Source organism: Oncorhynchus nerka, linkage group LG26 (assembly GCF_034236695.1).
Source record: "Oncorhynchus nerka isolate Pitt River linkage group LG26, Oner_Uvic_2.0, whole genome shotgun sequence".
In the NCBI taxonomy this organism is placed as follows: Eukaryota; Metazoa; Chordata; class Actinopteri; order Salmoniformes; family Salmonidae; genus Oncorhynchus; species Oncorhynchus nerka.
This window is the reverse complement of record NC_088421.1, coordinates 55375894-55389412: the sequence shown is the minus strand read 5'-3', so window position 1 is coordinate 55389412 and position 13519 is coordinate 55375894. Positions and strand designations below refer to the sequence as shown.

At 39.8% G+C, this 13519-nt stretch overlaps 1 protein-coding gene across 1 annotated transcript in view; it reads left to right on the top strand.

Moving 5' to 3' along the window:
- Nucleotides 1–6594: 6594 nt before the first annotated feature.
- Nucleotides 6595–13519, top strand: part of LOC135564962 (uncharacterized) — a 38368-nt gene continuing 31443 nt past the window's right edge. Inside the window, exon 1 of the mRNA XM_065011040.1 lies at nt 6595–6932. Within this exon, the coding sequence (XP_064867112.1) occupies nt 6764–6932 (169 nt within the window). The 5' untranslated portion in view covers nt 6595–6763. The remainder of the gene's footprint in view (nt 6933–13519) is intronic.

Sequence of the window (13519 nt, the reverse complement as noted above, 5' to 3'; positions counted from 1 at the left end):
TACCCACAGGATTACTCATTACTGTTGACTCCATCAGGTTTAACCACTGAACAATAGTCAGTAGTAGTTAGTACCCACAGCATTACTCATTACTGTTGACTCCATCAGGTTTAACCACTGAACAATAGCCTTTAATCAGTAGTTAGTACCCACAGCATTACTCATTACTGTTGACTCCATCAGGTTTAACCACTGAACAATAGTCAGTAGTAGTTAGTACCCACAGCATTACTCATTACTGTTGACTCCATCAGGTTTAACCACTGAACAATAGTCAGTAGTAGTTAGTACCCACAGGATTACTCATTACTGTTGACTCCATCAGGTTTAACCACTGAACAATAGCCAGTAGTAGTTAGTACCCACAGGATTACTCATTACTGTTGACTCCATCAGGTTTAACCACTGAACAATAGCCTTTAATCAGTAGTTATTACCCACAGCATTACTCATTACTGTTGACTCCATCAGGTTTAACCACTGAACAATAGTCTGTAGTAGTTAGTACCCACAGCATTACTCATTACTGTTGACTCCATCAGGTTTAACCACTGAACAATAGTCAGTAGTAGTTAGTACCCACAGCATTACTCATTACTGTTGACTCCATCAGGTTTAACCACTGAACAATAGTCTTTAATCAGTAGTTAGTACCCACAGCATTACTCATTACTGTTGACTCCATCAGGTTTAACCACTGAACAATAGTCAATAGTAGTTAGTACCCACAGCATTACTCATTACTGTTGACTCCATCAGGTTTAACCACTGAACAATAGTCAGTAGTAGTTAGTACCCACAGCATTACTCATTACTGTTGACTCCATCAGGTTTAACCACTGAACAATAGTCTTTAATCAGTAGTTAGTACCCACAGCATTACTCATTACTGTTGACTCCATCAGGTTTAACCACTGAACAATAGTCAGTAGTAGTTAGTACCCACAGGATTACTCATTACTGTTGACTCCATCAGGTTTAACCACTGAACAATAGTCAGTAGTAGTTAGTACCCACAGCATTACTCATTACTGTTGACTCCATCAGGTTTAACCACTGAACAATAGTCAGTAGTAGTTAGTACCCACAGCATTACTCATTACTGTTGACTCCATCAGGTTTAACCACTGAACAATAGTCAGTAGTAGTTAGTACCCACAGCATTACTCATTACTGTTGACTCCATCAGGTTTAACCACTGAACAATAGTCTTTAATCAGTAGTTAGTACCCACAGCATTACTCATTACTGTTGACTCCATCAGGTTTAACCACTGAACAATAGTCAGTAGTAGTTAGTACCCACAGGATTACTCATTACTGTTGACTCCATCAGGTTTAACCACTGAACAATAGTCAATAGTAGTTAGTACCCACAGCATTACTCATTACTGTTGACTCCATCAGGTTTAACCACTGAACAATAGCCTTTAATCAGTAGTTAGTACCCACAGCATTACTCATTACTGTTGACTCCATCAGGTTTAACCACTGAACAATAGTCAGTAGTAGTTAGTACCCACAGGGATTACTCATTACTGTTGACTCCATCAGGTTTAACCACTGAACAATAGTCAGTAGTAGTTAGTACCCACAGCATTACTCATTACTGTTGACTCCATCAGGTTTAACCACTGAACAATAGTCAGTAGTAGTTAGTACCCACAGCATTACTCATTACTGTTGACTCCATCAGGTTTAACCACTGAACAATAGTCAGTAGTAGTTAGTACCCACAGCATTACTCATTACTGTTGACTCCATCAGGTTTAACCACTGAACAATAGCCTTTAATCAGTAGTTAGTACCCACAGCATTACTCATTACTGTTGACTCCATCAGGTTTAACCACTGAACAATAGCCTTTAATCAGTAGTTAGTACCCACAGCATTACTCATTACTGTTGACTCCATCAGGTTTAACCACTGAACAATAGTCTTTAGTAGTAGTTAGTACCCACAGCATTACTCATTACTGTTGACTCCATCAGGTTTAACCACTGAACAATAGTCAGTAGTAGTTAGTACCCACAGCATTACTCATTACTGTTGACTCCATCAGGTTTAACCACTGAACAATAGTCTTTAATCAGTAGTTAGTACCCACAGGATTACTCATTACTGTTGACTCCATCAGGTTTAACCACTGAACAATAGTCAGTAGTAGTTAGTACCCACAGCATTACTCATTACTGTTGACTCCATCAGGTTTAACCACTGAACAATAGTCTTTAGTAGTTAGTACCCACAGCATTACTCATTACTGTTGACTCCATCAGGTTTAACCACTGAACAATAGTCAGTAGTAGTTAGTACCCACAGCATTACTCATTACTGTTGACTCCATCAGGTTTAACCACTGAACAATAGTCAATAGTAGTTAGTACCCACAGCATTACTCATTACTGTTGACTCCATCAGGTTTAACCACTGAACAATAGCCTTTAATCAGTAGTTAGTACCCACAGCATTACTCATTACTGTTGACTCCATCAGGTTTAACCACTGAACAATAGTCAGTAGTAGTTAGTACCCACAGCATTACTCATTACTGTTGACTCCATCAGGTTTAACCACTGAACAATAGTCAGTAGTAGTTAGTACCCACAGGATTACTCATTACTGTTGACTCCATCAGGTTTAACCACTGAACAATAGCCTTTAATCAGTAGTTATTACCCACAGCATTACTCATTACTGTTGACTCCATCAGGTTTAACCACTGAACAATAGTCAGTAGTAGTTAGTACCCACAGCATTACTCATTACTGTTGACTCCATCAGGTTTAACCACTGAACAATAGTCTGTAGTAGTTAGTACCCACAGCATTACTCATTACTGTTGACTCCATCAGGTTTAACCACTGAACAATAGTCAGTAGTAGTTAGTACCCACAGGATTACTCATTACTGTTGACTCCATCAGGTTTAACCACTGAACAATAGTCAGTAGTAGTTAGTACCCACAGCATTACTCATTACTGTTGACTCCATCAGGTTTAACCACTGAACAATAGTCAGTAGTAGTTAGTACCCACAGCATTACTCATTACTGTTGACTCCATCAGGTTTAACCACTGAACAATAGTCAGTAGTAGTTAGTACCCACAGCATTACTCATTACTGTTGACTCCATCAGGTTTAACCACTGAACAATAGTCAGTAGTAGTTAGTACCCACAGGATTACTCATTACTGTTGACTCCATCAGGTTTAACCACTGAACAATAGTCAGTAGTAGTTAGTACCCACAGGATTACTCATTACTGTTGACTCCATCAGGTTTAACCACTGAACAATAGTCAGTAGTAGTTAGTACCCACAGCATTACTCATTACTGTTGACTCCATCAGGTTTAACCACTGAACAATAGTCAGTAGTAGTTAGTACCCACAGCATTACTCATTACTGTTGACTCCATCAGGTTTAACCACTGAACAATAGTCAGTAGTAGTTAGTACCCACAGGATTACTCATTACTGTTGACTCCATCAGGTTTAACCACTGAACAATAGTCAGTAGTAGTTAGTACCCACAGCATTACTCATTACTGTTGACTCCATCAGGTTTAACCACTGAACAATAGTCAGTAGTAGTTAGTACCCACAGCATTACTCATTACTGTTGACTCCATCAGGTTTAACCACTGAACAATAGTCAGTAGTAGTTAGTACCCACAGGATTACTCATTACTGTTGACTCCATCAGGTTTAACCACTGAACAATAGTCAGTAGTAGTTAGTACCCACAGCATTACTCATTACTGTTGACTCCATCAGGTTTAACCACTGAACAATAGTCAATCAGTAGTTAGTACCCACAGGATTACTCATTACTGTTGACTCCATCAGGTTTAACCACTGAACAATAGTCAGTAGTAGTTAGTACCCACAGCATTACTCATTACTGTTGACTCCATCAGGTTTAACCACTGAACAATAGTCAGTAGTAGTTAGTACCCACAGGATTACTCATTACTGTTGACTCCATCAGGTTTAACCACTGAACAATAGTCAATAGTAGTTAGTACCCACAGCATTACTCATTACTGTTGACTCCATCAGGTTTAACCACTGAACAATAGTCAGTAGTTAGTACCCACAGCATTACTCATTACTGTTGACTCCATCAGGTTTAACCACTGAACAATAGTCTGTAGTAGTTAGTACCCACAGCATTACTCATTACTGTTGACTCCATCAGGTTTAACCACTGAACAATAGTCAGTAGTAGTTAGTACCCACAGCATTACTCATTACTGTTGACTCCATCAGGTTTAACCACTGAACAATAGCCTTTAATCAGTAGTTATTACCCACAGCATTACTCATTACTGTTGACTCCATCAGGTTTAACCACTGAACAATAGTCAGTAGTAGTTAGTACCCACAGGATTACTCATTACTGTTGACTCCATCAGGTTTAACCACTGAACAATAGTCAGTAGTAGTTAGTACCCACAGCATTACTCATTACTGTTGACTCCATCAGGTTTACCCACTGAACAATAGTCTGTAGTAGTTAGTACCCACAGGATTACTCATTACTGTTGACTCCATCAGGTTTAACCACTGAACAATAGTCTGTAGTAGTTAGTACCCACAGCATTACTCATTACTGTTGACTCCATCAGGTTTAACCACTGAACAATAGTCAGTAGTAGTTAGTACCCACAGCATTACTCATTACTGTTGACTCCATCAGGTTTAACCACTGAACAATAGTCAGTAGTAGTTAGTACCCACAGCATTACTCATTACTGTTGACTCCATCAGGTTTAACCACTGAACAATAGTCAGTAGTAGTTAGTACCCACAGCATTACTCATTACTGTTGACTCCATCAGGTTTAACCACTGAACAATAGCCTGTAGTAGTTAGTACCCACAGCATTACTCATTACTGTTGACTCCATCAGGTTTAACCACTGAACAATAGTCAGTAGTAGTTAGTACCCACAGCATTACTCATTACTGTTGACTCCATCAGGTTTAACCACTGAACAATAGTCAGTAGTAGTTAGTACCCACAGGATTACTCATTACTGTTGACTCCATCAGGTTTAACCACTGAACAATAGTCTGTAGTAGTTAGTACCCACAGCATTACTCATTACTGTTGACTCCATCAGGTTTAACCACTGAACAATAGTCTGTAGTAGTTAGTACCCACAGGATTACTCATTACTGTTGACTCCATCAGGTTTAACCACTGAACAATAGTCAGTAGTAGTTAGTACCCACAGCATTACTCATTACTGTTGACTCCATCAGGTTTAACCACTGAACAATAGTCTGTAGTAGTTAGTACCCACAGGATTACTCATTACTGTTGACTCCATCAGGTTTAACCACTGAACAATAGTCTGTAGTAGTTAGTACCCACAGCATTACTCATTACTGTTGACTCCATCAGGTTTAACCACTGAACAATAGCCTTTAATCAGTAGTTAGTACCCACAGCATTACTCATTACTGTTGACTCCATCAGGTTTAACCACTGAACAATTACTAGTCTCCATCAGTAACCACTGAACAATAGTCAGTTAGTACCCACAGGATTACTCATTACTGTTGACTCCATCAGGTTTAACCACTGAACAATAGTCAGTAGTAGTTAGTACCCACAGCATTACTCATTACTGTTGACTCCATCAGGTTTAACCACTGAACAATAGTCTGTAAATCAATAGTTATTCTGAACAAAATACATTTTTCGATGAATTCTTGTTGTTTGGTTTTATTGTCTGAACAGTCGCTGAGATTATATTTGTTTATCAATGCAACAACAACAAAAACATTTTTTTTTAAATAGTTTACTTTGATGAATAGGTTATAGATCAAGGAAGCCGGTGACAACACTGCCCCGCATTGGCTGCGGAAGAAATGATAGATCGTGTTTCCATTTTTCAGGTTGTAACATGTCGGAATGCTGGAGGGCGTTTTACACGGAGTCCGTTTTGTCACGTTCTGTGTTAGAGCGTTTGAGGACACACTGGCGTGTGGGTTTTGCGTCCGGCGTCCGTTTGATGCGATTACGTCAGCGCCTGGTAACCAAACTGGTATTACCATGCCAACTACAATGTCAGTGAAAGGAATGAGGAGGAGGAGGAGGAGGAGGAGGGGGAGGAGGGGGAGTATGGTGAAGTAAGTGGCGAGGCTGGTATCTGTTTATGTTGCGCCTGTGCGTGTGTATGCGCCTATCAGACTGGTATGGCATATGGCCACACAGATAGACCGGTTGGTATGGCTGGTACTTTCCCAGCTAGACTGAAGCCAAACTACCATGTAATTTCCCCCTTTAAAAAAACAGAGGGAGGGAGAGAAAGAGGGAGAGGTCCTCTGGTCCAGGAGTCTTATTCTGTCTTTTTTTTTTGTCCTACGTTTTGTCCTTGCAACATAATCAGCTCTTCAACATTACCAATAGTTAGTCAGGCATTAGTGGGGTTCCCCAGTCTCTCCTGTATCTGAGTGTAGCCATTGAAAGGTTGCATGTTCAAATCCCTGAGCTGACAAGGTACAAATCTGTCGTTCTGCCCCTGAACAGGCAGTTAACCCACTGTTCCTAGGCCGTCATTGAAAATAAAAAATGTGTTCTTAACTGACTTGCCTAGTTAAATAAAGGTAAAATAAATACAAATTTACACCCCTTGGTCTGAGTGATGAAAGCACTTGGTCTTTAAGTTTGTAGATCAGTGGAAACGAATCGGAGAGAGATTAGAGAATAGACGCACAATGAGATTCCTATCGAAAGTAAAAGTAATTCGATGCCCTGGGTGCGACGCGAACAGACAGACGCACGACAAAACGGCAACAAAGTGCACGGAGTGTTCAAGGACAGCTATAGCTTAATGCATGGATCATATAGTTGGTCATATAGTGGAAGCTGTTGCGTTTTAACCGAGGGGATGGAGACTCTCGATGCCCGCCGGACAGGTGAGATTTTTGGGGGTCTTTTTCTGCTGGTCTCCTCAATATAGTTTTTATCCGACGCACTTGCACCGATACCATCTCCAATGCATGGTGAAATAAAAAAAAACATATATTTTTTTTTGAAAAGACAATAAATGTAAACTTATTTTGTACTATTTATTTAAGAGTTTTACTGTTTTTATATTTGTAAATGAAATTTAATTTCGCCGTATTTTTTGTTTGTGAATGATTGCATGTGGCGTGTGATTTGATGCGGGTTTTTTGGGGGGGTTTTGAGGGGGGGTTCCAGTCAGCAACGACAGAAAGTGAATAACCTGGTGTCCTCGAATGGCCCCCGGTAGGTGCTGTTCTCCGTTCTGTTATTCAGAAGGAATTACTACCGTGTGTTGCAATCTTGTCTTCTGTAATGTTTAATTGATTTATGTCAGGTTATCTGGAACTTATTCTTTTATTATAGGACTTGTATCATGTCCCCCCCCCACACACACACACATGTTTAAAAGAGCAATACAACTGTGACATGTGGGGGGACGTGGAGTTCATTAATTAGGCCATACTTTTACTTTCTGATCTGTTTTAATATCATTCTCTCACCTCCCCCCCAGGATGTGGGTAGCTCATAGGCTAGTTATAGTGTAAATCAACAACTGTAAGACCAGTCTGTTTATGCTTTGGACCAGAGACATTATGAACAGAGAGATGGGACACACATTCTAGCTGCTCTGGGGTCCCTGCTGATGCCCAATAGGCTAGTTACAGAGTAAAACAACAACTGTAAGACCAGTCTGTTTCAGCTTTGGACCAGAGACATTATGACCAGAGACAGAGACCAGACAGACAGACCAGAGACATTATGACCAGAGACAGAGACCAGACAGACAGACCAGACAGAGACCAGAGACATTATGACCAGAGACAGAGACCAGACAGACAGACCAGACAGAGACCAGAGACATTATGTTTAGAGAGACGGGACAAAACATTGAGAATGTTGAATATTTCTAGAAATTCAGTTTTTTATTTTATTTAACTAGACAATTTCAGTTAAGAACAAATTCTTATTTTACAATGATGGCCTACCCCGACCAAACCCTCCCCTAACCCGACCAAACCCTCCCCTAACCCGAACGACCCTCCCCTACCCCGACCAAACCCTCCCCTAACCCGAACGACCCTCCCCTAACCCGAACGACCCTCCCCTACCCCGACCAAACCCTCCCCTACCCCGACCAAACCCTCCCCTACCCCGAACGACCATCCTCTTCCCGACCAAACCCTCCCCTAACCCAAACAACCCTCCCCTACCCCGACCAAACCCTCCCCTAACCCGAACGACCCTCCCCTACCCCGACCAAACCCTCCCCTACCCCGACCAAACCCTCCCCTACCCCGAACGACCCTCCGCTACCCCGACCAAACCCTCCCCTACCCCGACCAAACCCTCCCCTACCCCGAACGACCCTGGGCCAATATTGCACCGCCCTATGGGACCCTCGATCACGTTCCGGTCCTAATGCTAGAGACCGTAACCCAATGAGAGGTTCTGATGCTAGAGACCGTAACCCAATGAGAGGTCCTGATGCTAGAGACCATAACCCAATGAGAGGTCCTGATGCTAGAGACCGTAACCCAATGAGAGGTCCTGAAGCTAGAGGCCGTAACCCAATGAGAGGTCCTGATGCTAGAGACCGTAACCCAATGAGAGGTCCTGATGCTAGAGACCGTAACCCAATGAGAGGTCCTGATGCTAGAGACCGTAACCCAATGAGAGGTCCTGATGCTAGAGGCCGTAACCCAATGAGAGGTCCTGATGCTAGAGACCGTAACCCAATGAGAGGTCCTGATGCTAGAGACCGTAACCCAATGAGAGGTCCTGATGCTAGAGACCGTAACCCAATGAGAGGTCCTGATGCTAGAGACCGTAACCCAATGAGAGGTCCTGATGCTAGAGACCGTAACCCAATGAGAGGTCCTGATGCTAGAGACCGTAACCCAATGAGAGGCCCTGATGCTAGAGACCGTAACCCAACACCTTATTGAGAGGTCCTGATGCTAGAGACCGTAACCCAATGAGAGGTCCTGATGCTAGAGACCGTAACCCAATGAGAGGTCCTGATGCTAGAGACCGTAACCCAATGAGAGGTCCTGATGCTAGAGACAGTAACCCAATGAGAGGTCCTGATACTAGAGACCGTAACCCAATGAGAGGTCCTGATGCTAGAGACCGTAACCCAATGAGAGGTCCTGATGCTAGAGACCGTTACCCAATGAGAGGCCCTGATGCTAGAGACCGTAACCCAACACCTTATTGAGAGGTCCTGATGCTAGAGACCGTAACCCAATGAGACGTCCTGATACTAGAGACCGTAACCCAATGAGAGGTCCTGATGATAGAGACCGTAACCCAATGAGAGGCCCTGATGCTAGAGACCGTAACCCAATGAGAGGTCCTGATGCTAGAGACCGTAACCCAATGAGAGGTCCTGATGCTAGAGACCGTAACCCAATGAGATGTCCTGATGCTAGAGACCGTAACCCAATGAGAGGCCCTGATTCCTACACCTAGCTGAGCTGCAGACATCATTGCTCCCCCTTAACATGTATTTTTAACCTCACGCTTGATGTTAAAGATTTTCCCACATTATGGAAATCTGCTTTTGTACTGCCTCTCCTGAAAGGTGGAGATCCTTCGCTACTTGACAACTATTATTAACCCAATGTGGTAGTAGTTTATCTGTTCTCTATTCTAGTGGTAGTAGTTTATCTGTTCTCTATTCTAGTGGTAGTAGTTTATCTGTTCTCTATTCTAGTGTAGTTTATCTGTTCTCTATTCTAGTGTAGTTTATCTGTTCTCTATTCTAGTGGTAGTAGTTTATCTGTTCTCTATTCTAGTGTAGTTTATCTGTTCTCTATTCTAGTGGTAGTAGTTTATCTGTTCTCTATTCTAGTGGTAGTAGTTTATCTGTTCTCTATTCTAGTGGTAGTAGTTTATCTGTTCTCTATTCTAGTGGTAGTAGTTTATCTGTTCTCTATTCTAGTGGTAGTTTATCTGTTCTATTCTAGTTCTCTATTCTAGTGGTGGTAGTTTATCTGTTCTCTATTCTAGTGGTAGTAGTTTATCTGTTCTTATTCTAGTGTAGTTTATCTGTTCTCTATTCTAGTGGTAGTAGTTTATCTGTTCTCTATTATAGTGGTAGTAGTTTATCTGTTCTCTATTCTAGTGGTAGTAGTTTATCTGTTCTCTATTCTAGTAGTAGTAGTTTATCTGTTCTCTATTCTAGTGGTAGTAGTTTATCTGTTCTCTATTCTAGTGGTAGTTGTTTATCTGTTCTCTATTCTAGTGGTAGTAGTTTATCTGTTCTCTATTCTAGTGGTAGTAGTTTATCTGTTCTCTATTCTAGTGGTGGTAGTTTATCTGGTCTCTATTCTAGTGGTAGTAGTTTATCTGTTCTCTATTCTAGTGTAGTTTATCTGTTCTCTATTCTAGTGGTAGTAGTTTATCTGTTCTCTATTCTAGTGGTAGTAGTTTATCTGTTCTCTCTATTCTAGTGGTAGTAGTTTATCTGTTTCTATTCTAGTGTCTGTTCTCTATTCTAGTGGTAGTAGTTTATCTGTTCTCTATTCTAGTGGTATCTGTTCTCTAGTTTATCTGTTCTCTATTCTAGTGGTAGTAGTTTATCTGTTCTCTATTCTAGTGGTAGTAGTTTATCTGTTCTCTATTCTAGTGGTAGTAGTTTATCTGTTCTCTATTCTAGTGGTAGTAGTTTATCTGTTCTCTATTCTAGTGGTAGTAGTTTATCTGTTCTCTATTCTAGTGGTAGTAGTTTATCTGTTCTCTATTCTAGTGGTGGTAGTTTATCTGGTCTCTATTCTAGTGGTAGTAGTTTATCTGTTCTCTATTCTAGTGTAGTTTATCTGTTCTCTATTCTAGTGGTAGTAGTTTATCTGTTCTCTATTCTAGTGGTAGTAGTTTATCTGTTCTCTATTCTAGTGTAGTTTATCTGTTCTCTATTCTAGTGGTAGTAGTTTATCTGTTCTCTATTCTAGTGGTAGTAGTTTATCTGTTCTCTATTCTAGTGTAGTTTATCTGTTCTCTATTCTAGTGGTAGTAGTTTATCTGTTCTCTATTCTAGTGGTAGTAGTTTATCTGTTCTCTATTCTAGTGGTAGTAGTTTATCTGTTCTCTATTCTAGTGGTAGTAGTTTATCTGTTCTCTATTCTAGTGTAGTTTATCTGTTCTCTATTCTAGTGGTAGTAGTTTATCTGTCCTCTATTCTAGTGGTAGTAGTTTATCTGTTCTCTATTCTAGTGGTAGTAGTTTATCTGTTCTCTATTCTAGTGGTAGTAGTTTATCTGTTCTCTATTCTAGTGGTAGTAGTTTATCTGTTCTCTATTCTAGTGGTAGTAGTTTATCTGTTCTCTATTCTAGTGGTAGTAGTTTATCTGTTCTCTATTCTAGTGTAGTTTATCTGTTCTCTATTCTAGTGGTAGTAGTTTATCTGTTCTCTATTCTAGTGGTAGTAGTTTATCTGTTCTCTATTCTAGTGGTAGTAGTTTATCTGTTCTCTATTCTAGTGTAGTTTATCTGTTCTCTATTCTAGTGGTAGTAGTTTATCTGTTCTCTATTCTAGTGGTAGTAGTTTATCTGTTCTCTATTCTAGTGGTAGTAGTTTATCTGTTCTCTATTCTAGTGGTAGTAGTTTATCTGGTCTCTATTCTAGTGGTAGTAGATTATCTGGTCTCTATTCTAGTGGTAGTAGTTTATCTGTTCTCTATTCTAGTGGTGGTAGTTTATCTGGTCTCTATTCTAGTGGTAGTAGTTTATCTGTTCTCTATTCTAGTGTAGTTTATCTGTTCTCTATTCTAGTGGTAGTAGTTTATCTGTTCTCTATTCTAGTGGTAGTAGTTTATCTGTTCTCTATTCTAGTGTAGTTTATCTGTTCTCTATTCTAGTGGTAGTAGATTATCTGGTCTCTATTCTAGTGGTAGTAGATTATCTGGTCTCTATTCTAGTGGTAGTAGTTTATCTGTTCTCTATTCTAGTGGTAGTAGTTTATCTGTTCTCTATTCTAGTGGTAGTAGATTATCTGGTCTCTATTCTAGTGGTAGTAGATTATCTGGTCTCTATTCTAGTGGTAGTAGTTTATCTGTTCTCTATTCTAGTGGTAGTAGTTTATCTGTTCTCTATTCTAGTGGTAGTAGTTTATCTGTTCTCTATTCTAGTGGTAGTAGTTTATCTTTAGTTTTTGAAAAATGCCCAAAGACCATTTAACCATCATCATACAACAGAATCTGTATGATTTTAAAGCTGGTTCAAAAATGTTTGGTATTTTCAAATGCCAGGCATGTTACCGAATTCCCAATCTGGTCTCAAACACCATATTTGGTGTTTAGTATCTTTGGTGTTTAGTATCTTTGGTGTTTAGTATCTTTGGTGTTTAGTATCATTGGTGTTTAGTATCATTGGTGTTTAGTATCATTGGTGTTTAGTATCTTTGGTGTTTAGTATCTTTGGTGTTTAGTATCTTTGGTGTTTAGTATCTTTGGTGTTTAGTATCTTTGGTGTTTAGTATCTTTGGTGTTTAGTATCTTTGGTGTTTAGTATCATTGGTGTTTAGTATCTTTGGTGTTTAGTATCATTGGTGTTTTAGTATCATTGGTGTGTAATATCTTTGGTGTTTAGTATCTTTGGTGTTTATATCTTTGGTGTTTAGTATCATTGGTGTTTAATTCTAGTGTAGTTTATCTGTTCTCTATTCTAGTATCATTGGTGTTTAGTATCTTTGGTGATTAGTATCTTTATCTGTTTAGTATCTTTGGTGTTTAGTATCATTGGTGTGTAATATCTTTGGTGTAGTGTAGGGGTGTTAACTAGTGGTAGTAGTTTATCTGTCTCTATTCTAAATTCCCAATCTGGCCCTCAAACCATCACGGTCACCTAATAATCCCCAGTTTACTATGGTGGCTATTTATCCCCCTCCTCTCCCCTGTAACTATTCCCCATCTAGTTGCTGCAAATGAGAACGTGTTCTCAGTCAATTTAGCTGGTAAAATAACAGATAAATAAATTAATACAAAAATTGGAGAAGGGTGTATACTATATATCTGATTGGAATGGGTGTATTCTATTTGGTAATACTGTATATCTGATTGGAGGGGGTGTATTCTCTATGTTAATTCTATATATCTGATTGGAGTAGGTCTCTATTCTAGTGTATTTATCTGTTAATACTATATATCTGATTGGATGGGGTGTATTCTATATGTTAAAACTTTATATCTGATTGGCTGGGGTGTATTCTATATGGTAATACTGTATATCTGATTGGATGGGATGTATTCTATATGTTAAAACTATATATCTGATTGGCTGGGGTGTATTCTATATGTTAATACTATATATCCGATTGGAGGGGGTGTATTCTATATGGTAATAAGAGTGTAATTGTCTTTTTTTTTTTTTTTTTGGCTAACTTGTTGGGTTGACAGTCGCTGGTTCGTAGTCATGACTACCCCCTGAATTGTATTTGTGTTTATTATGGATTCTCTTCCTGGGTTACGGCAAAATTAAGGAAGTAAATACAATTTTT